This window comes from Alosa pseudoharengus, unplaced genomic scaffold (assembly GCF_046254945.1).
Source record: "Alosa pseudoharengus isolate Yale_2024_CS ecotype anadromous, Long Island Sound unplaced genomic scaffold, YU_APseudo_1.1 YU_APseudo_1.1_scf_20, whole genome shotgun sequence".
NCBI lineage: Eukaryota > Metazoa > Chordata > Actinopteri > Clupeiformes > Clupeidae > Alosa > Alosa pseudoharengus.
Window position 1 is genome coordinate 33,190,750 of NW_027468664.1, and position 24,685 is coordinate 33,215,434.

General features: G+C 45.6%; 1 protein-coding gene across 1 annotated transcript in view; it reads right to left on the reverse strand.

Moving 5' to 3' along the window:
• The window catches only part of utp20 (UTP20 small subunit processome component), a 64,443-nt gene that overhangs the window by 34,120 nt on the left and 5,638 nt on the right, over window positions 1-24,685 (reverse strand). Inside the window, exons 8-37 of the mRNA XM_076297136.1 lie at window positions 24,324-24,482; window positions 23,917-24,063; window positions 23,320-23,457; window positions 22,918-22,995; window positions 22,571-22,749; window positions 21,459-21,602; window positions 20,269-20,357; window positions 19,885-19,990; window positions 19,448-19,598; window positions 18,638-18,700; window positions 18,104-18,262; window positions 17,869-17,945; window positions 16,599-16,678; window positions 15,911-16,286; window positions 15,358-15,513; window positions 14,654-14,744; window positions 14,249-14,334; window positions 12,134-12,259; window positions 10,530-10,696; window positions 7,112-7,320; window positions 6,686-6,829; window positions 6,239-6,318; window positions 5,569-5,822; window positions 4,947-5,091; window positions 4,708-4,795; window positions 4,407-4,550; window positions 3,390-3,443; window positions 2,970-3,122; window positions 1,725-1,880; window positions 1,137-1,277 (exon numbers count right to left, since the gene is read on the reverse strand). Of these exons, the coding sequence (XP_076153251.1) occupies window positions 1,137-1,277; window positions 1,725-1,880; window positions 2,970-3,122; window positions 3,390-3,443; window positions 4,407-4,550; window positions 4,708-4,795; window positions 4,947-5,091; window positions 5,569-5,822; window positions 6,239-6,318; window positions 6,686-6,829; window positions 7,112-7,320; window positions 10,530-10,696; window positions 12,134-12,259; window positions 14,249-14,334; window positions 14,654-14,744; window positions 15,358-15,513; window positions 15,911-16,286; window positions 16,599-16,678; window positions 17,869-17,945; window positions 18,104-18,262; window positions 18,638-18,700; window positions 19,448-19,598; window positions 19,885-19,990; window positions 20,269-20,357; window positions 21,459-21,602; window positions 22,571-22,749; window positions 22,918-22,995; window positions 23,320-23,457; window positions 23,917-24,063; window positions 24,324-24,482 (4,140 nt within the window). The remainder of the gene's footprint in view (window positions 1-1,136; window positions 1,278-1,724; window positions 1,881-2,969; window positions 3,123-3,389; window positions 3,444-4,406; window positions 4,551-4,707; window positions 4,796-4,946; window positions 5,092-5,568; window positions 5,823-6,238; window positions 6,319-6,685; window positions 6,830-7,111; window positions 7,321-10,529; window positions 10,697-12,133; window positions 12,260-14,248; window positions 14,335-14,653; window positions 14,745-15,357; window positions 15,514-15,910; window positions 16,287-16,598; window positions 16,679-17,868; window positions 17,946-18,103; window positions 18,263-18,637; window positions 18,701-19,447; window positions 19,599-19,884; window positions 19,991-20,268; window positions 20,358-21,458; window positions 21,603-22,570; window positions 22,750-22,917; window positions 22,996-23,319; window positions 23,458-23,916; window positions 24,064-24,323; window positions 24,483-24,685) is intronic.

Consider the following 24,685-nt stretch of genomic DNA (forward strand, 5'->3'; position numbering starts at 1 on the left):
ACAATTTCTGTAGTTGCTGCATCCATTCATTGTTATTCTCTCTCCTGCTCAAATAAATGTTGTGCGTGAATTAAGTTGATGATAACGTGTTTACAAACTCTGCTTTACAGAAAATATTGTAAATAGTCTACTGTCACGCAGTTAATGGGATACTGTGCAGAGTTGAAAGTTAGGTCAACTTAAACGAAGCCCTTGCTTGGCCGCCTGTGCTGCGCAACGCACACTTAGCTCCTCTCATCTATACAATGTAGTTCCCATTTCTGTAAACCATACATAATTTCAAAGAAAAATATTACCACTCGAGGGAAATCAGTGTGGTGTCCATGTGAAAAAATAGGCATAAATCTAGCGTAGCCTACACATTTTCACGAATCACTGATGTGTTGATGACATAAATTAGGAAATGTTAGAGGACTTAAGGAGACGTGATGTTGAACTGCATGCCGATGCCATTTAACCCAAATGCCCCAGCGGCAGCACGGAAGAGAAGAGATTAACTGACAGAAGATATGCATTGTCTATAGAGAGGTAATGTTAGATTACATTGTACATTGCAAATATATCACCATGCATTCATAACCTCGTCATTCAGTGTGAATGATCCTAAAACATCGGAAAGTATGTCTTTGTGACAATTCTGTATTACATTTTGTCAAGATGAAAAATCAATAGCTAACTGTTCCCAACTGAACAGTGATTATAGCGCTGTGAACGCTCCTGGCTGCGCCTAGCAAATACGCCACCATAATAGCAATCAGCTATGGAACAAGCGTGCCTGTTGTTAAAGGGAATGTGAGATGACGCTCTGATTGGTTTATTGCACGTTACGCCCAAACCACACCCATGATTAATGTAGCTACTTCAGACAACCCCATTTTAGATTTGCGTCGGGCGCAACAGTCAAATATCCCGCCGGTAAAATAGCATCAGCGCCCGAGATCCGCCCACAAAGTGAATTGCGTTTTGCGCAAAGACACTTCCGTTTTAGACCATTAAAATAGGGCCCTGTGGGTGTGTTTGTGTGTGTGTGTGTGTGTGTGTGTGTGCTCACCTGAATATGCTTCATGTGCTCAAACAAGGTCAACTCTGTGTGTGTGTGTGTGTGTGTGTGTGTGTGTGTGTGTGTGTGTACTCACCTGAATATGCTTCATGTGCTCAAAGAAGTCTGACTCCGGGTCATTGTAGTTTGTGAGCTGGACCAGGTCCCGAAACTCTGGCCGCTCAGGGAATGTCTTTACCAGACATGCCAGAACCGTGGTGTAGTCGTTCCTCACGCTCTGCGCGAGCACACACACACACACACACACACACACACACACACACACACACACACACACACACACACACACACACACACACACACACACACACACACACACACACACACATAAGAACACGCATGAGAATGAGAATTAATCTGAGAGATATAGAGAATTGTTGTTGTTCCTTAGGCTATGCATGCACATACACACACACACACACACACGCACGCACGCACGCACTCACGCACGCACGCATGCACGCACGCGTCAAACAAACAACTCCAGCAAAAGATGTATATGATGCAAAAGCCAAATACCAATACAGTAAGGAAAGCAGAAAAGAGGGTCAAAGCAATTGCACATGTGCATGTATACTCACGCTGAGAACATTTACATGCACTTCCATATACACATTATATGTGTGTGTGTGTGTGTGTGTGTGTGTGTGTGTGTTTCCAGTACCTCCATCTTACTCCTAAGCCCTCTGCGTATAGCGTCCATGATGTTGTGTTGGACGATCTCCCTGAACTCCTTCTCTGGAGTGCCCAACGCAGCCAGCTGCTCAATGACTGTCGACAGACACAAGATGGCGGTGTCCGCCAGAGACATGTCCCCTATCTGCGCGCGCACACACATACACACACACCACACACACACATACACACACACCACACACACACACACACACACACACAATAACCATTAATAATTTGCTCAGAATTGTAGGCTATTCAAATCACATTTGACAAAACTGCTTCTAAACCTGACTGTACTTAATCTGCCGTTTTGCACATGCGTCCATCTTGATTTAGGTTCTATTGGCCAGGGAATGTTGATACGGTTCTATTGGCCAGGCAATGTTTATAAGGTTCTATTGGCCAGGGAATGTTGATAAGGTTCTATTGGCCAGGGAATGTTGATAAGGTTATATTGGCCAGGGAATGTTACACTCGTGTGCAACGAACAGCCTATCACCATGTATTCAGAAGTAGCAAAAAATTGTCCACTATAGCTGAAAGGCTGAAACTTTATAAATACGTTCAAAGAACGCCTGACCCCGCGCCTTTTTGAAAGTTTGACAGTAGGCTATAATAACGCTCTATATACAATAAGCAGACACTAGGCTATAATAACGCTCTATATACAATAAGCAGACAGTAGGCTATAATAACGCTCTATATACAATAAGCAGACACTAGGCTATAATAACGCTCTATATACAATAAGCAGACAGTAGGCTATAATAACGCTCTCTATACAATAAGCAGACAGTAGGCTATAATAACGCTCTCTATACAATAAGCAGACAGTAGGCTATAATAACGCTCTCTATACAATAAGCAGACACTAGGCTATAATAATGCTCAATATACAATAAGCAGACACTAGGCTATAATAATGCAGCAGCAAACTTGCTATGTTGGGGCTTTTGTATGCTTAATATCATGGTGGTGTGTCGTGAGATTCTCTCAAAGTAAAAAGTGTGTCCCGGCGTCGCAAGAGAAAATCCTTTGGGAAATCCCGCTCCATTAACACACACTCTCTTGGCAGTTGTGCATCAGTGTTTACATGTCTGTCTTATTCAGCTAAATAATCTTTTTTCCTCCTTCAAATCTCTCTCCCTCTCTCTGTTTCTCTCTAAAGTCAGAAAGAAAAACACATCACTTGCACATGCACTTTCTCTCTCTCTCTCACACACACACACACCTCAAACGAGTGGAAGCAGTTGTGCATGAGTGTGTGCAGGTATCTCATGTCCAGCACACGCATGTCCTGCACACGCCTGGTGGCCTCCTGGAACGCTGTCAGACGCACATCAAAGTAGATTTCATCCAGGTGACGACTGTCAAACGCATTCAACTGTGTGTGTGGGGGGGGGAGAGAGAGGGAGAGGGAGAGAGAAAGTGAGGGATAGAGAGAGATAGAGATGGAGAGGGACAGGGAGAGGGATAGAGAGAGGGACAAGGAGAGGGATAGAGATAGAGAGAGAGTAAGGTAGACGGTAACAACAAGGCATCCAATAGGGATGAACATGAACTGCATGTGTGTGTGAATTACAGACAAATATGTACAAATGTGTGTGTGTGTGTGTGTGTGTGTGTGTGTGTGTGTGTGTGTGTGTGTTACCTGCACAGCCATGTCTGTGATGTATTTGAGCTCCCCATCCAGCTCTGCCAGTGTCTGCAGGGGACATAAACATAATTCATATAAACATAATTACCGGTAATATAAACATAAATATAATCATAATTAATATACACATAATCATAAAAAAATATGAAATATGAAATATGAAACATAAATATAAACATAAACATAAGCATAATAATCATTAATATAAACACAATCCTAAAAACTGAAGAACTACAACACAGGACAAGACAGCACTGGAACAGTGTGTGTCTGTGACAGGACAGGGAACAGTGTGTGTGTGTGACAGGACAGGACAGGACACCACTGGAACAGTGTGTGTGGGTGGGTGACAGGACAGCACTGGAACAGTGTGTGTGCGTGACAGGACAGGACAGCACTGGAACAGTGTGTGTGTGTGTGTGTGTGACAGGACAGGACAGGAAAGCACTGGAACAGTGTGTGTGTGTGTGTGTGTGTGTGTGTGTGTGTGTGTGTGTGTGTGTGTGTGTGTGTGTGTGTGTGTGTGTGTGTGTGTGTGTGTGTGTGTGTGTGTGTGTGTGTGTGTGTGTGTGTGTGTGTGTGACAGGACAGGACAGCACTGGAACAGTGTGTGTGTGTGTGTGACAGGACAGGACAATACTGGAACAGTGTGTATGTGTGTGTGACAGGACAGGACAGGAAAGCACTGGAACAGTGTGTGAGTGTGTGTGTGTGTGTGTGTGTGTGTGTGTGTGACAGGACAGGACAGCACTGGAACAGTGTGTGTGTGTGTGTGTGTGTGTGTGTGTGTGTGACAGGACAGGACAGTACTGGAACAGTGTGTGTGTGTGTGTGACAGGACAGGACAGGACAGGACAGGACAGGACAGGACAGGACAGGACAGGACAGGACAGGACAGGACAGCACTGGAACAGTGTAGAAAAGACCTTAAGTGACAATAGGTTTGTGTGTGTGTCTGAGAGAGTGGCAGAGTCTGTGTGTGTCTGTGTGTGTGTGTGTGTGTGTGTGTACCTGAAACACAGCACACAGTGCCTGGCGTGAGAGTTTGCTTTGGAGTGTGGACAGTAGGCGACTCATGGGCTTGAGGAACTCTGCGGGGTTAGAACACTGCTTCAGAAGGTTCTGCGTCGTCTCCAGGATGTCCAATTCAGTCTCCTACAGTAACGCAGTGGACACAGTTAAACACACACACACACACACACACACAGGGAATTTTCAGTTTTAAGATCATTTGCAGGTCTCAAACACCTCATACAATAAAGCCATGCTGTGTCTAGAGGTGCATTGTGGGTAGTGTAGGTTGGGGTCTTACCTGGGCAGTCTTTGGTTTGGTCAGGTAAGGCAGCAACAAGGTGATGAGTGTGGCACTCTGCTGTTTATCCCTCACAAATCGGCTGATCCTGAACACACACACACACACACAATGTTACAAAAAAGTAATCCTGTGTCATGTGTCATTTACGCAAGCACAAACACAACATTTGCTTTGAGAATCCAGTATTATCACAAGTCTCAGAGAGTGTTGTGTGTGTGTGTGTGTGTTGGACATACTTGGAGAGGATGTTGAGTTCCTTGCCAACTTGAGCACGGAACTTCTTCTTGCGGAGGCGGTCAGAGTTTCGTACCATCTTACTCAGGTACTGAAGAACCGCCGGAACATGAGGGTAGAGGAGCTTAGAACCCAAACTCACAGAGTCTGAGAGAGAGAAAGAGGGAGGGAGAGAGAGAGAGAGAGGTATGGGAGACACAGCAAATGTACATTTATTCATTTAGCAGATTAAGTGACTTAACACATGTCAATTATATTATAAGGAATTAAATTGTTCCCAGAGCAACTCGGGGTTTAATGCTAGCCCAGCTCCTTAGCTACTACGCTACTACTGAATGCTAGCCCAGCTCCTTAGCCACTACACTACTACTGCATGCTAGCCTAGCTCCTTTACTCCACTACACTACTACTGCATGCTAGCCTAGCTCCTTAACCACTACACTACGCTACCACCAGCCTGTTTGGGATCAGAGAGAGAGAGGCATGTTGACATGATAAAAAATTCTGAAATAAAAACATTAACCTCTGACCTATAATCAGCCTGACATTTTCCTCAGAGACCACGTGATCCCCACCCCTCTACCAATCACAGGCCTGAAACAGGACATTAACCCCGCCTCCTACCTTCTGAGACATCAGAAGCCCCTCCCAGCTCCGGAACCACGCAGTCATTCACACACAGCTCCTCCTCCTTCTCGGCCTCATTCTCCGTCTCCATAGCGACAAAGTCCTCGGTGGTGAGCAGGCTCTCTGCGATGTCCATTACCATGGCGGTGGTTGCCAGGGAAACATTTTTGACAGAGAGCAGAGCGAAGACGTTAAGGAGGACGCCACACTCCGGGTGTCCAGGTCTCTGCTTGGACAACAGGGGGAAGAACCTGCACACATACACAAGCAGATCCCACAGTCAGAGAGACACCTCTCTCACTAAAAGAGGGAAGAACCTGCACACACACACACACAAGCCAGAGAGAGAGAGGCACAGTATATATACTTTTTTGATCCCGTGAGGGAAATTTGGTCTCTGCATTTAACCCAATCGGTGAATTAGTGAAATACAAACAGCACACAGTGAACACACAGTGAGGTGAAGCACACACTAATCCCGGCGCAGTGAGCTGCCTGCTACAATGGCGGCGCTCGGGGAGCAGTGAGGTGAGCACTGGTCGGGGCTCGAACCGGCAACCCTCCGGTTACAAGTCCAGAGTGCTAACCAGTGGGCCACGGCTGCCCCCCATTGGTGACAATGTGTGTCTTACCTGTGGCATATTGTGTGTGTGTGTGTGCGTCTTACCTGGCATTCTTGCTCCAGATGTGGATGAGTTTGAGCAGAGGCGTGGGGGCATAGGGGCTCTCTGAAGGCAGACGACACACCTTGGGGAACATACATAAATATAAATATAAACAAACAAACACACACACACACACACACACACACACACACACACACACACACACACACACACACACACACACACACACACACACACACACACACACACACACACACACACACACACACACACACACACACACACACACCTTGATCTAGCCTAATTCGGCTATTTAAAGGCAATTTATTGTCAAAACACAACAATATAATATAACAAACATTAAAGGACTTGATCACACACAAACTTTCACTGTGGTATCGTTGCAGTATCGAGCATCGAGATATTTATGGCAGGTGTTGTATCAAAGTCATAATTTTGGTATCTATCACTAACACACACACACACACCTGAGGCCAGACGACTGCGTTGAAGATGGCATCGATCTGGTCTGCAGTGAAGTTGTAGGACTCGAAGCTGCTGAAGAAGTCTTGCACCCGCAGCAGCCCCAAGCGCCTCAGGTTCTTCAGAGGGGCAATGCAGCCTGGCTTCAACTGCAGCAGAGAGAGACACGAGTCAGAACACACACACACACACACACACACACACACACACACACACACACACACACACACACACACACACACACACACACACACACACACAGCACCTTGGGCTCACACAGGCACACATACACGTTTGTTTTCCAGCACGAGAGAGAGACAGAGAGAGAGAGACAGAGACAGAGACAGACAGAGACAGACAGAGACAGACAGACAGACAGACAGACAGACAGACAGACAGACACACACACACACACACACACACACACAAACCTGTTCTCTGTGCTCCAGTACGCGTGAGACGGAGGCGGTCAGACACAGGAGGATCTGGAACAGCTTGGGCAGGTGAGTGTCCAGCAGGTGACCCAGCTTGTCCAGCAGAACCGCCACCACGTTCAGCAGGCTGTGCTGCCGACCCACGGGCAGAACCGCCGCCGGGTCGGACTCCTGGACCACGCGGTCCACCGCCTCTGCACACCCTCCTGAGGAAGAGGGGGAGGAGGAGGAGGGGGAGGAGGAGAAGGGAGGAAGAATTAAAGGATGGGGATGAGGAAGAGGAGGATAAGGAGGAAGAGGAGGGGGGTGAAGCGGAGAAGGAAGGAAGAATTAAAGGATGGGGGACGAAGAGGAGGAGGATTATGAGGAGGAGGAGGCAGAGGGGGGGGTGAAGAGGAGGAGGAATTAGAGAAGGGGGAAGAGGAAGTGGAGGAAGAGGAGGAAGAGGAGGGGGAAGAGGAGGAGGGGAGGAAGTGGAGGAAGAGGAGGGGGAAGATGAGGACGGAAATTAGAAGAGAACATTTACTTGTATTTAATTAGCAGATGCTTTGGTCTAACCAAATGAAGAAGAACATTCAAGCTACACGGCAGAGAATGTAAGAGACAGCAACTTTGCACTGATAAAGAGGAGATAAACAGTGTAGTCCGGAAGCCAAATGCCATAATTTAGGTGAACCTGGTTTTGTTGGTTAAAGTTTTTTTTTTTTGCTGTTTCTTGTTGTCAAGGGGTAACTCAATAAGATTAGAGAGGGTGCCCGGTGATATCCCTTGGGCAATTCTCGATATTAAGCCTTTCTTGTCCAATGTGTTGAATATAAGGCGAGGCACCACAGGTGAATAGGGTAAAAAAATTAACTAGCAGATATCACTATGAAACTTCCCCAGTTGATTACTTACATTAATATGGGAAAAAAATGTATTACAAGTTATCTGTAATATAAAGTTTAAATATGCAAATTAAGCATAATCCAATAAAATATGTGCTGATTTGCATAAACTAAAAAAAACTAAATCAGAACACTGGATGAAGCCAGGTTCAAAATTACTTTTTCATTTTGTTGACATACTAGATGAAAAGTCTTTACACAGGGAATTTTAGATATCTCTTTTATTTATTCCGTAAATCAGAAATTACTGCCAATAGCCTTAAAAAATATTTTTTTTCCATGTTTTTAGGAATAAAATGTCATATAAAAAGGCTAAGAATAATATATCAACACACCCATCTGTAGAAGCCTTCAAAATATAGTTAGGTATAAGACTGGAAAGTTTAGTGTATGTAGGTGCTTCCCAAGTGCAGATTTCATTCTCAGAGTGGGAGAGGAAACTAATCCATGGGTGCTACATGCTAGCATCTCTCACTAGCACGTCTCTTAGGTGTGGATGGAGGTTTACCAAAGACTTTCTAATGAGGAGTCACAGCACTCAAAAAATCCTCCATAGAAATGCATGGGGTTAGTTTGTAACGCCAATATGCCAGTTGTCTACACATATCCCGCCCCTTCCGCGGCAAAAAAGTCAACATGTGAATACATTGTGCCAATCATGTGTTGTGAATACATCGTGCCAATCATGTGTTGTGATCTCACTGCTGGAGCAAGGTTGGTGTTATGAAGTCTTGCGCACGCCGAAATAGATGCCTGTTAAGTGCCCCAAAAGCGCTACAATATGGCTGAGTGGAAGGACTTGCCTAAACTGCCCTCTATTAGCTGACAGGGTGTCTGTTCTACTGTTCTAATATGTATAAAATATACATTTATGTTTATTCTTTATTACAGTAGTAGTCTATGCTCAGAGCCTAAACTCTTCATTCAAAAAGAGAATATTCATTTTTAAGTATTGAAGTATTTGGAGCCTGAAACAAAGGAATACTTCAGTTGGAAATTCAACTGCCATTTGAAGAAAGATTCATTGATTTGTTACTGAGCCCAACCAGTCTACCAGAAAATGTCAAACTTGCACCAAACTACATTTTGGAGATGATCAGATGTGGCTGCAAGAGTGAAAATCCTTGAAGCTCTAACAGATGCAGTTGCCAGGTTAATGGTGCCTTGCACAATGTTCTCTGCATGTTTTAGGGTAGGATGAGCCAGAACTGGACAATTATCAGAACTAATACTAGACAAAAAGTGCACATATTCAGAATTATTACAGGCAATATCTGAAATTATAAATTCATTATTTGACATAGAAAAGGGTTATATTTTCCCAATTTGAATGCATGAAGTATTGTCTGAATAACTATCACACTGCAAACTGTATTTTAGTACATTCTATTTGAGTTGATTATTTGCTTTTCCTATTTTGTTTTCTTCATGATTTCGGCACATAGGGCTTTAATGGTTAATATAGGATATTGCCCAAGGGATATTACTGGGCTCCCTCCTAAATATTAAAGAGCCACCCCAAGTCAACAAGTCTAAGCAAAAATGAATAAATAAATAACCCACAAAACCAGGTCTGACCCCATGGCTCCCAGATTGGCATTATCTGAAATATAGAAATTCACTTAGTAAAGGGTTAAATTGTGACAAACTATCACACAGAACACTGTATTTTAGTACATTTTATTTGAGTTGATTTGCATTTAATATGAGTAGGCCTACTCATCTTGAAATTAGAGGTATATCCTATTTTTTCATGATTTTGGCACATTGGGCTTTTTCATATTTAAACATTAAATTACAGAAAACTTGTAATCCAAATTTCCTGTGTAAAATACTTTTCATCTTTTTTCATCACAATGAAAAAGTAATGTTGAACCCGGCTTCATCTAATGTTCAGATTTTTTCTTTTAAAACTTATGCAAATCAGCACATATTTAATTAGATTATGCCTAATTTGCATATTCAAACATTAAATTTTAGATAACTTGTAATATTTTTTTTTCCATATTAATGTAAGTAATCAACTGGAGAAGTTTCATAGTGATATCTGCTAGTTAATTTGTTTGCCCTATTCACCTGTAGTGTCTCACCTTGTATTCAATACATTGAACAAGAAAGGGTTAATATACAAAATTGCCCAAGGGATATCACTGGGCACCCTCCTAAATCTTAAAGAGATACCCCTAGTCTACAAGATTCTGCAAAAAAAAAAAACTTTAACCGACAAAACCAGGTCTGACTCCATGGCTGCCGGACTAGTGCCAGGAGAAGATGATGTGGAATGAGAGAAAGAAAGAGAGAGAGAGAGTGTGTGTGTGTATGTGTGTGTGTGAGAGAGAGAAAGAGAGAGAGAGAGTGTGTGTGTGTGTGTGTGTGTGATGTGTGTGTATGTATGTGTGTGTGAGAGAGAGTGGGTGTGTATGTGTGTGTGAGATGTGTGTGTGAGAGAGAGAGAGAGAGAGAGAGAGAGAGAGAGAGAGAGAGAGAGAGAGAGAGAGAGTGTGTGTGTGTGTGTGTGTGAGTGTTACCTTGACTGTAGTGAGCCACTGGCTCCAGTAGCATGTCTATGAAGACTCCCAGCTCGTGGGGTTGGCACCCGGCGAGGAACCTCAGCACGATGGAGGAGCGTGAGGCAGTGACCGCTTTCCCCTGGAACTTACTGCCCCCCTTAGTGGACATACGACCATACAGGATCCTACGATATACACACACACACGCACGCACACACACACACATACAATTATCTGTAACAGATCTTGACCAAATCCAGCCCCTAACCGTAACCATAAATTGTAGTAAATGAGTGTCAACAGATCGTTTGTTGATAATCTGAGCATCTTCTGTACATTTATTCATTTAGCAGACACTTTTTATCCAAAGCGATTTACATATGTCAATCATATTAAAAGAGCCATTGTGCTCGGAGCAACTCAACCAGCTCCTTAGCCACTACGCCACTACTGCATGCTAGCCCAGCTCTTTACCACTACACTACCACTGCATGCTAGCCCAGCTCCTTAACCACTATGCTACTACTGCATCCTAGCCCACTACACTAACACCGCATGCTAGCCCAGCTCCTTAACCACTACACTACTGCTGCATGCTAGCCCAGCTCCTTAACCACTACGCTACCACTGAATGCTAGCCCAGCTCCTTAGCCACTACGCTACTAATGTATGCTAGCCCAGCTCTTTAACCACTACAGTACTACTGCCTGCTAGCCCAGCTCCTTACCACTACGCTACTACTGCATGCTTGCCCAGCTCCTTAAACACTACGCTACTACTGCATGCTAGCTCAGCTCCTTAGACACTACACTACAGTACTACTGCATGCTAGCCCAGCTGCTTAGCCACTACACTACACTACTACTGCATGCTAGCCCAGCTCCTTAAACACTACACTACTACTGCATGCTAGCCCAGCTCCTTAGCCACTACGCTACTACTGCATTTTAGCCCAGCTCCTTAGCCACTACACTACTACTGCATGCTAGCCCAGCTCCTTAACCACTACACTACTACTGCATGCTAGCCCAGCCCCTTAGCCACTACGCTACTACCGCATGCTAGCCCAGTTCCTTAGCCACTACGCTACTACTGCATGCTAGCCCAGCTCCTTAGACACTACACTACAGTACTACTGCATGCTAGCCCAGCTCCTTAGACAATACACTACAGTACTACTGCATGCTAGCCCAGCTCCTTAACCACTACACTACTACTGCATGCTAGCCCAACTCCTTAACCACTACACTACTACTGTCCCACATCTGTAGATCAGTGGGTGGATTATGCATGAATCCTCGCCAGGCCATTTCACCCCAAACCTGTGAAACCTGCGCCCACTCAATTATAATAATCACTTAATCACTTCTGCTGACAAACACAGACATGATCTCCAAAAGTTCTCCAGAGAAAGCACACACACACAAACAGACAAAGTACCTTACTGATAATAACCATCAAACACACACAGAAACTAATTCCTTCGGCCAACTGACAGACAAACAAACAGACACAGATAGACACACACACACACACACACACACACACACACAGATAGAGACAGTCCGAGAAAGTCAGATGGACACAGACAAAGACAGATGGACAGACAGACACACACACACCTCATAAGCAGTGGTATGAGCTGTGGCCTGTGGTCATCTTGGACCACTGTTCCCTCCTCAGAGATGTTGAAGTGGACAATCTCATCCTTAAAGTGTTTATCATCCAGCAGCCTCTCCAGGTTCTCTCTGTTATAACACACACACACACACACACACACACACACACACACACACACACACACACACACACACAGTTAGACAGGAGATAGGACAACTCACCTCCTTGTTGACATGAATGGTGAATAATGTGAACAACAGGTAGGGAAATGAAGATAAACAAACAGTCGGTTTCTGGTAGTGTTCTGACGCCTGGTAGTGCTTTCATTTTGAGCAGCATAATGCACCAACTAAACCAGTGTTTCTCAAACTTTTTTTCTGGGGACCCACTTTTTAAAAATGACATACCATCGCGAACCAACTCGTGACTGTGGTAGTTAACAAACTAGATCAGTGGTTCTCAAACTTTTTCTTTCATTCCCCACTTTGATCAAGGCTCATCGCTCTAAGAAAGTGGTAGGTCAAGCTTAAAATGGTCAAATTTATTGAAATAATGACAAGTTCTAAATATATCCTCTTCAACAGAGTTAAAATCAGCTGGTGCTGCAGATACAATAATAAATAAATACATAACACACATATTTCTGTTTTCCAGCAACATATTAGGAAGCATAGGCCATTTTACAGCATTGTACAATATATTCAATGAAATACCAACATGCTGCATTAAATGGATCCATAATCCAGTCATACTGAGCACTGCTGGTTGGGAAATATTTTTGAAATAAACTTTGCAGGGATGTGATGTAGGCCTACTGTTTAATACATGGGATCACAAGAGTGCCTCCCAATCAGACGTTTCAGCGATTTCGCATAATACTGTCACGATCGAGGCGCCTGTCCCATACTCAAGTTTTTTTGGTGAATGCAGTTATCTTATTTGCTAGGTGAGGTAGGTGCTTGTCTTTGCCTTGTAACTGGACATTTAACTCAAATGTATCGCTAAGATATATCAAATATATTGCTAAGATAGGCCAGATTCGTCAAGAAATGTTCATTAGTGAACGTGCTTGCAGATTCAAACATGCGCTCTTCATCCAAGAAGAGGCAACTCGGAGCTCCAAGAAGAGGCAACTCGGAACTCGCGACAGCACTTTACCTCGGGAAAGCCACCTTGCCTCGCTGTGAAACAGTACAGCCTTTTGGTCAGCTACTATCTCTTCGCAAAGTCCGGAGAATAGACGCGCTTCTAAGGCCCGTTTTGATGAAATTCACCACTCTCACAACAACGTTCAAAATCTCATGTAGGTCAGGACTAACTAAGCTGCCTTGACACGAGCGCTTCCCTGAATAACACAGTGCGTCCATTGCGCATCGGGTGCTACCTGGGCCCAGGCTTCTGTTTTTCACGTCAGTTCGTGCCCCACCTGGCATGTCTCCGCGACCCAGTAGTCTGTCGCGACCCACAGTTTGAGAAACGCTGAACTAAACTAAGATGATTTACAGGAACCCTTCTGTGTGTGTGTGTGTGTGTGTTTGGGAACATTACGAGGGTGCATTTCACCTTGGCAGAGCTCTGCTCCTTTAGTTATGTTATGAGTACACCTTCCTGGAAATGTAGGTCATGTCAGAAACTGATAGCTCTGTGAGTGTGTGTGTGTATTTGGGAATCTGTTAATATGCTTGTGTGTGTGTGTGTATGTGTGTATGTATGTATGTGTGTGTGTGTGTGTTTGTGTATTAGCGAGTGTGTTAGTATGTGTGTGCATGTGTGTGTATGTATGTGATAAGCCTAAAGGCTTCCTTTAGCTGAGTGATGTGAAACTAAGCTCCATAATGAAACCCAACCCCGGCCCATCTCCCTCTCATCACCCGTCTCCGTGGAGGTACTGCCCTCCTGTCAACATTCCTGCCCCTCAGGCTACCATGGCAAACGGAGATGGGCCCATGACAGCTGTGATTGGCTCAGAGAGCAGACAGGAAGACAACAATGAGTCCTATTCACAGCCAGCTACTGTGCCTGTGTTACAGTGGACCTGATAACGCTGGAGTAGAGAGCCATGTTCAAGCCTGTGTGTGTGTGTGTGTGTGTGTGTGTGTGTGTGTGTGTGTACTGACTTGTATGGCAGGATGGCAGGGTCTTTATAGGTGAGCACACACTCCAAGGCCATCTTCTGGATGTTCTGGTCCTTATGGCACAGGAGCTGGGGATGAGAGAGAGAGGGAAGGAGAGAAGGACAGAGAGAGAGGGAGAGATGGAGAGAGAGGGAGAGATGGAGAGAGAGGTGAGAGGGATAGAGAAGGAGAGGGACAAAGAGAGAGGAGAGAGAGAGAGGAGAGAGAGGGAAGGAGAAATAAAGAAGGAGAGAGACAGGGATACAGAGAGGGAGAGAGAGAGAGTGAGTGCAGAGTTGAGGTTTAGGGTGTCATTTGAAACAGGGCATCAACATGTGCAGAGAGAGGAAGTGATGCATGTAGAAACAGGAAGTGATGTGCAGAGACAGGACGTGCTGTCTGCAGTACCTTTGTGTATAGTTCTTTGAGCTTGGGCTCCAAGTAAAGGGCCCGTGGGTTGGTGAACTTGGAGAACACCTTCAGATGGGCTATCAGCTGCCTAAGGACACACACACACACACACGCACACACAGTCAACACACACTTTCAGATAGGATGCGAAACACACACACTCTTCATAAGTACATAGTGTATGCGCACACAAAAAGAGGGTCTGAAAAATATTTCCTATCGACACACTGATGCTAATGTTTGTTAAAAAAGAACAAACAAACAAACTAAACAAAGTTTAGTAATATAGAACAAAATAGAACAAAGTAAACATTCTATTACCTTTTGAAATTCAAATGAGGAAGCGATAGGAATCGAAATGATATGCACAATTGGAATTGGAATCAATACAATTTTAATGGTACCCAACCCCGGTGAAAGGTAGGGCTGCAACTAACAATCATCATAGTTGATTAATCGATTAATGTTATTTTCTTGATTAATCGATTAGTTGTTTGATCGATAAAATGCCAGAAAACTGTTTTGTCCACACACCAAAGACATTTAGTTCACTGTCATGGAGGAGCAAGTAAAGATGAAAATATTCAAGTTTAGAATTTTGATGTATTTTCCTTAAACAAATAACACAAACCGCTAAATCACTTACCAGAATAGTTGGTGATTAATTTAATAGTCAAAAACTAGTCAAAGGTCATACTCACTTGGCGGCGGCACGTCGTGGTCCCTTCCTCCTGCTCCTGGGGCCCTCCTCCTCCTCCTCTTCATCCTTCCCCTCCGCGTCCTTAGTGGCGCCCCCTGCTGCCTTCAGGAGGTTCTGCGTCGGAGCCACCAGCAGGTCAGACGGAAAGAACTCCTCCCTGTCAATCACAGCACCAGGAGAGGGGCTTAATTCACACCAGGAAGACGGGTGTCCATGAGTACCAAAAAGGTGCTTCAGGAAAGTCCAGTTAGTTGATAGTCAACTTCAAAGGTGAAGTTGATATAAATGTCAACCAATCAAATAAATTTGACGAAGAATAGCGTGGACCAGTCAACCAATCAGATTAAACTGATGAGACCATGTGGACCAGTCAACTAATCAGATTAAAGTTATGAGAAATAGTGTGGACCAGTCAACCAATCAGACTAAAGTGATGAGAGATAGTGTGGAACATTCAACCAATCAGATTAAAGTGATGAGAAATAGTTTGGACCAGTCAACCAACCAACCAACCAACCAACCAACCAATCACACACACATATGCACCCCCCTACCTGATGAAGCGCAGCAGTAAGGGACTGAGTTCTCTGCTCCTGGGTTCCACGCGCTCGGGGAAAAGACTCATGGCGCGCCACAGAAGGTTCCGGAAGTTGGTGAAGTCAGTGCGTTCATCGATCCCCTCCTCCCCCTCGTCCAGCTGCTCCAGGAAGAGAACGCCCACGTCGCCGCTGGCCGACACGTCTCGTCCAGCGTCCGACTCCTCCCCTTCCTTTTCCTCCTCCTCCTCTTCTTCCTCTGCCTCCATACCTTCATCAGCCACCTCCTCCACCTCCTCCTCCTCTCCATCAGCAACGTCACCTTCGTCATCTTCATCCCCATCTGCAGCACCCTCGGCATCCTCATCCTCATCGCCCTCATTGAGTTCGTCCTCTGAAAACACACACACAGACGCGGACACACACACACACACACACACACACACATACACACACCGACACACACACACAGACACGGACAAACACACACAGACACGGACAAAGACACACACATACACACACACACCAATGTATTAATTCAAAGTCATTTTTCAGTGCACTAATACAAAACGGCACTATTCCAGAGCAATGACGATATTCAATAGGACCAAGTGTGTGTAGTCTCTGCCGTGACTGTCTGGCTGTGTTTGAGCGTGTGTGTTTAGTGTGTGTTTCAGTGTGTGTGTGGTCTGTGTATTTCTATTACCTGCCAGCTGGGCCACCATGTCCAGCTGCTCATGGAACACCCTCCAGAACGCCTTACTGTCCATCCCCTGGGCATGCGACCTGGGAGAGAACGCAGAGTAGGAGATGAGGAACGAGAGAAAGGAAGAGGGGGATGGAGAGAGAACACAGGGGAGGAGATGAGGAATGAGAGAAAGGTAGAGGGGGATGGAGAGAACGCAGAGAAGATAAGGAACGAGAGGAAGGTAGAGGGGGATGGAGAGCGAACGCGGAGGAGGAGAAGTTAAGGAACGAGAGGAAAATAGAGGGGGATGGAAAGAGAAAGCAGAGGAGGAGATGAGGAACGAGAGAAAGGTAGAGGGGGATGGAGAGAGAACGCAGGGGAGGAGGAGAAGATAAGGAATGAGAGAAAGGTAGAGGGGGATGGAGAGAATGCAGAGGAGAATATAAGGAACGAGAGAAAGGTAGAGGGGGATAGAGAGAGAAAGCAGAGGAGGAGAAGTTAAGGTGAGAGAAAGGTAGAGGGGGGTAGAGAGAGAAAGCAGAGGAGGAGAAGTTAAGGTGTTTTCGCTTATGGAACGATAGAAAGGTAGAGGGGGAGGGGGAGAGAGAACACCTTACTATCCATCCCCTAGGCGTGCGAGATGGGGGAGACGAGGAGGCGTGCGAGATGGGGGAGACGAGGAGGAGCAGGAGATGGAGGGGTCAGTTAGTTAGATACAACTACTACTGACCAGACGAGATACTGGCAACTTCCTACTGACCACACGAGATACTGGAAACTTCCTACTGACCACACGAGATACTGGAAACTTCCTACTGATCTCACGAGATACTAGCAACTTTCTACTGACCAGACGAGATACTGGCAACTTCCTACTAACCACAGGAGATACTGGAAACTTCCTACTGATCTCACGAGATACTAGCAACTTTCTACTGACCAGACGAGATACTGGCAACTTCCTACTGACCACACGAGATACTGGAAACTTCCTACTGACCACACAAGATACTGGAAACTTCCTACTGACCACACGAGCTGTGGAACTGCTAAAGCTCTTATGGAATGAGGGAGAGGGTGGGTGGGAAGGAGGGAGGGAGGAAAGAGAGAGAGGAGATAAAGAGAAGAGAAAGAGAGAGAGAGAAAGATAGAGAGAAAGAGAGAAAGAGAGAGAGAGAGAAAGAGAGAAAGAGAGAGAGAGAGAAAGATAGAGAGAGAGAGAGAGAGAGAGAAAGAGAGAGAGAGAGAGAGAGAGAGAGAGGTAGAGAGGAGAGGCTGAGTGACTCACACAAGCAGCTCAATGACGGCGTCCCACAGAGGTGTGAAGTTCACAAAGAGCATGGCGATCAGGTAGCGCAGAGGCACCTGTCGACACACACACACGGGAATGGGTCAAACTACATGGCATACACACAAACTTAGGTAGACATGGGTACAGCTTCCTGAGGTACGCACGCACGCACGCACGCACGCACGCACGCACGCACGCACACACGCACGCACACACGCACACACGCACACACCTCCTGAAATGGTCCGGTGGGTAGGCAGGGCTGCACCAGGTCATGGCGTAGCTTCCTGAGGTGAAGCAGCTTCTCTCTGTAGTCCTGGACAGTCGCAGGGACCTGCTCTGCCTGAAGGCATATGGCAAACACTGTCTGCCTGTCTCTGGACTCTTCAGCCTAATACACACAAACACAAACACGCGCGCACACACGCACACGCACACACACAGAAAAAACAGAACATATGATTAATGTGTACACAGCCAGATAGCCATGATTCTCTAAAGACACGATAGAGTAGAACACGAACACACACACACACATTTAAAGAGTAGAACACGAACACATGAACCCAAACTGATAAAAGCAAACTGAGAAAAAATAAAACAGAAAACAAGGAAAAATCTTTTTTAAAAAAGCATGTGGAAAATGCAATGGATTTCTCTCACACACACACACACACACACACACACACACACACACACATACACACAGAGCCCCGAGTCGGAAGTGTCTGAAGTGTCCACGTGGCGGGACGGGCAGCTGTCTTACCTCAGCAGGCTTCGCCAACTCGGCCTCAAAGTGGCTCAGGATCCTCAGTGACAGGAGACGGATCTGACCGAGAGAGAGAGAGTATGTAGTATAATTATTTTATAAGTTTCCTTTTTATGTAGGTTAATTTATTTATAGGTTTCTGTTTTATTTAGGTGCATTAATAAGTTTCCTTTTTTTATCATAGCTCAATTTCTGGCCTTTTCATTTTGTTATTACCAAAAATATGGTGAATCTTAGTTACTTGTTTCATTTTATGTATGAATTTATTTATTAATTAAAAAAATATATGTTTGTAGATAAATTTCCTTCCTCTGTGAAAAAAGAAAGAAAGAAAGAAAGAACAAAACAAATTAAGTCTTATTGTTGAAGTTTAGCAGTCATAAGTTTACTTTTCTTAGTTGGTGTTATTTTTGTTTGTGTGTCTGCTTTGGCAACAAAATACCACATGGTCATGCCAATAAAGCTCTTTTTGAATTTGAATTTGAATTGAGAGAGAGAGAGAGAGAGAGAGAGGGAGAGAGAGAGAAAGAGAGAGAGAGTGAGAGAGAGAAAGAGAGAGAGAGATGGACGTGTCATTAGTGAGCAGGTAGTGGATAACAATAAAAACAATCAACAGAAATCATTCAAAACACTTCACTGTTGCACTGTTGTTGCTGCCGTGTTTTACTATAAATATCTTTTTTTCTTATCAACCTACACTCACTACCCAATAATGGCAAAGTGAAAAATAGAAATCTTTATGTGGTTGACTGGCAACTGAAAATGTCAGTCAATGACAATTAACACTGTGACTAGAGGATTGGTCACCTTGGAGACGTTGGAGGAGAAATTGGACTTCAGGATCTGGTACAACTCCAGCAATGCATCATGGGAGAGATGGGCGGAGCAGCCGCTGAGTGACAGTCTGGTGTAGTAGAGGTCGCCAAGCAACAAGGCAGAGAGATTGGCGGGGTATTTTCTAAAGATGACAACACAACACAGCAGAGAACATTGAGCATACAATATTAGAGGAGAGAGACTTACTGTATGATACTCCTGACTAACTCCACAGGGAGGAGAGAGAGGAGAGGAGAGGAGAGGAGAGGAGAGGAGAGACTCACTGTATGATACTCCTGACTAACTCCACAGGGAGGAGAGAGAGGAGAGGAGAGGAGAGGAGAGGAGAGGAGAGGAGAGACTCACTGTATGATACTTCTGACTAACTCCACAGGGAGGAGAGAGAGGAGAGGAGAGGAGAGACTCACTGTATGATACTTCTGACTAACTCCACAGGGAGGAGAGAGAGGACCTCAGCAGAGTCCCTGAAACTGAGCAGAGTGCTCAGAGCCTGGCGCGCCACAAACAGACCCGCTGGATAAACAACAAACACAAACAACAGGAGTAAATAAATAATATAAACACTTATTCAATAAAGACTTCCTGACCTGAGCAGGGACACATACACAAACAAATGAATACAATGACTAAAAAAGGACCAAGTGCGTATAGCACAGCACTGTATTAGAATCGTTTTAGCTCAGGTATCCATTAACACTACATCATCAACTAAATTATCTAGAGAAACATTCCTTCAGAATGTTCCTTCTGACCTGTGCAGACCCACAGGTCAGAGGTTAAAGTTGACCCACCTCTCCCCAGTGCCCCATTCTTCACGTCAGTCAGGAGGCGGTTCAGAAGTGTGGTCAGGATCGGGACTACAGACTCCGGCTCCACCGGCCTGGAACACCACAAGCACAGCACATTCAACTCTACTCAATTCTACTCACACAGCCAAGCACAGCACATTCAACTCTACTCAATTCTACTCACACAGCCAAGCACAGCACATTCAACTCTACTCAATTCTACTCACACAGCCAAGCACAGCACATTCAACTCTCACACACACACACACACACACACTAGGGTTGTGCCGATGGACGATATCATCGTCCATCGTAATGGTTGACAGGCATCACGATAGAAAGCAACCATCGTGATGCCACGCCCCCACATGCCAGTCACTAATTCCTGCTGTAACAGCCTAAAACATAAAAAAACCTTTCCCTGAAAATAAAATTGAGCCTACTTTAAAGGCTGTCAGCCAAACAGTTATCACGTATTAGTCTACCGTCTTGTAAAATAAAAGACTTATTAGTCTACCCTCTTATTCAAATAATTCCTGACTGTGACGTGAATGTGTAGCCTAATTGTCTTTTTGTAGCCTACATGTCTCGCAGGCCTATAGCCTACATTGGACGTAATAGGTAGCCTAATGTTTTAGCAAATAAATATAGATTTATTATTGTTAGGCTACGACTAGGACATTCTAGCGCTCAAATATTTTTGCAAGGCTACAGTGAGCGCCAAATGCGTCCTTCTCCTCTGTGTTAAAATAAACCATTTCTTTCGTTAATTATAGGATCAGAAGGTAGCCTATTCGTCTTTCACTGTAAGGCTTGTATTTCATGCATTTAGCAAAAGTCCCAGACAGCAGCGGAGTGGTAATCGGGATTCGTTATTTGTAAAAGTGTTTTTACTTCGCCCTCCTATATATAGCCTGGACTGCGCGATCGCAGCCCTTTACTTTCACTTCCCGCCGCTCTCATAGTCAGCATAGAGGGTAGCCTGATAACGTGGGATGCTGCATAGTAAGATTTATAATGAGTGACCACGATAGTAGTCTTAAGTAGTCTTACCACGCTACCCCCCCCCCCCCCCCCCCATATCATCGTCCATCACGATGTTTTACTGTACACATCGTCAAATGCCAATTTAGGCGACATCGCCCAACCCTAACACACACACACACACACACACACACACACACAGGTCTCACCGTATGTGGTGCAGGAGCACCAGGGCAGCCCAGGGCAGAGAGAGGTCAGTGAGGGGCAGGTCTGGGGGCAGATCCACGAGGGAGAGGATGTACTGGGGCACGTTCACCTTCCCATCAGCCCCTTCTGCCCCTGCAGGGCCACTACTGTAGGGACAGAGGCAAATTTTTACCCCCTTCATTTACCCCCCCAAAGGATATTTAGCTTTAGTATCAATTAGACCAAGAGGGCAACAAAACATGACTAGTATTGTGCCTTACGCAGGCAACAGGACGCCATGAGTTTGAAGTCATTAAACAAAACATTGTATTTGTTTTTTATGAATGTAGTGATGCTGAACAGTTTGCTGCACAGTTCTGCCATGTCAGGCACAGTGTGCGTCTCCAACACCTCTCTGCTCCAGAGAAACATGATGTAACGTTCCTTGTTGGAACAACGAAGTATCAGGACCTCAGGAGCAGAGACTTAGCAACTGTGACAAACTTCCTTCCACTGCAACTGTTCAGTAAGGACAGAACTCTCTGTGTGAGTTCTAATGGAGAGGAAGTATGTTGTCCTGTCACGTCACATCACATGCCCTGATCGTCCCACGTCTAATGTCCGAGTGAAAGCAGGATGCTCTCAAGTCCATCTCTGAAAACTGTGTAAGCCAATGGCGGAGTGAAATCCTGTTTTTTTGGGGTTGGCCAGAACATTCACATCAGAGAGTGACTGGACGGTTTTGAAAAACCTTGAAAAAAACGTTTTCCACAGTATTCAAAACTAGTTTGATATTATATAGCACTATGTCCTATAACATATAGTTATAATAGTTTAATGTTTGCATTTTTATATGTTATGTGTGCATTAAAGGCAGATGTGGAGTATTTTAAACACATTCTATAATATGTGTGGGCATATGTGTGCTCCCTCTATAAAGCAGACATAGTGTGCATATCAAGCCTCTAAACACCCACTAGCCAACAACTAGCTAACCACTAGCTAACCACTAGCCAACCACTAGCCAACCACTAGCCAACCACTAGCCACCCACTAGCCACCCACTAGCCACCCAACTAGCTAACCACTAGCCAACCAAACACACATGTAGTGACCATCATAGGCAGCATCTCACCCCTGCGTCTGTCCAGTGAAGACCAGCGGGTACTTCTCGAAGGCCATGGACCCGTCGGAGGGGGGCGGGGCCTTCTCCAGGATGAGCCGGACCAGCAGCTCCTGAGCCTGCAGCCGACCCACCGGGTCACCGGACCCAAACAGGACCTCCAGGTACTGCATCAGCCCCGGCAGCACCAGCTGCACACAGACACAGATTACACGTGTGTGTGTGTGTGTGTGTGTGTGTGTGTGTGTGTGTGTGTGTGTGTGTGTGTGTGTGTGTGTGTTTCATTGCATTTCTATAGTACTTTTCTAGGCAACACCACCACTACACCAAACAGCAGATGTGGTTACATACACACTGACCTGCTCAAACTGCTTCATCTTAAAGAGCTCTTTGGAGAAGGTCAATATCAGGTCGCGGTCCATGCCACTGCGGAACACCTGGTTAAAGGTCAAAGGTCAGGGCAGCAAATCAGACTGGGTACATCATCTCTCACATTCTCTCTCTCACACACACACACACAGACAGACAGACACACACACATATAGACACACACACACACACACATACAGACAGACACACACACACAGACAGATACAGATACAGACACACACACACACACACACACACACACACACACACACACACACACACACACACACACACACACACACACACACACACACACACACACACACACACACACACACACACACACACACACACACACACACACACAGTATGAGAGCTGAGTGAGTGCACACCTTCCTGACGGCGTCCTGTGTGAGCTGTGGTGTGAGGGCCGGCACACACTCCCCCAGCAGCAGGCATGCCAACACCTGCAGAGTCCTCTGGCTGCACGCGTACGACTGACCGCTGGTCTGGACCAGCAGGAGAAGAGTCTGAAAACCACACACACACACAATAGGGTTACAACACACTCTTCATCTATAACACATATACACACACACACACAGTCTTTGTTTTCATATCAACTACACACACATACTACTACTTTTCATATCAACACACACACACATAGCTGGGTCATCACATCAACTACACACACATAATGCACATACACACAAACTCCTGCTCTTCACATCAACTACACAGACACTCTCTTATAAACCACACACACAGCTCTGAACCTACCCCACACACACACTGAACCTACCTCACACACACACTGTGAACCTACCCCTACCTCAAACACACTCTGAACCTACCACACACACACACACACACACACTCTGAACCTACCACACACACTCTGAACCTACCACACACACACACACTCTGAACCTACCACACACACACACACTCTGAACCTACCTCACACACACACTCTCTGAACGTACCTCACACACAGCGGCTGGCTTGGTGACCTTTGCCCCCTTACGGTGTTGCACAAGGGTGTGGTAGAGGAAGAGCAGACGGTCTAGGTGCTGACTGGCCTCGTCAGAACCAGAACCTTGTAGACGCGGAACCACCTCCTTCACACAGCCCTGCACAGAGAACAAGGTTAATCTCACACACACACACACACACACACACACACACACACACACACACACACACACACACACACACACACACACACACACACACACACACAGATGCAGAACCACTTCCTTAACACAGCCCTGCACAGAGGACACGATTAATCAAACACACATGCACAATCAAGCACGCACGCACACGCAAATTCAAAACAGTTTGTGTGGAATCACTCCTCATCATTTCTAAACACGTCATGACCCCTGACCTCCAGAGCGTCCCAGAGCACCAGGAAGTGCTCTTTCTCCACGTGATTGGCTGCCGCCTCGGCCATGTGATCCAGGGCCTCCTTCACAGCGTCCCAGGGCAGTGTCACGCACCCTTCCTCCGCTGAGGGGCCGAGCTTCCGCAGAGCTGCAGGGAGAGCCTGGGAAGGACAAGCCACGGACGAGGAGAGGAGAGGAGAGGAGAGGAGAGGAGGAGAGAAGAGGAGGAGAGGAGGAGAGGAGAGGAGAGGAGGAGAGAGGAGGAGAGGAGAGGAGAGGAGGAGAGAGGAGGAGAAGAGAGGAGGAGAGGAGAGGAGAGGAGGAGAGAGGAGGAGAGGAGAGGAGGAGAGACGAGAGGAGAGGA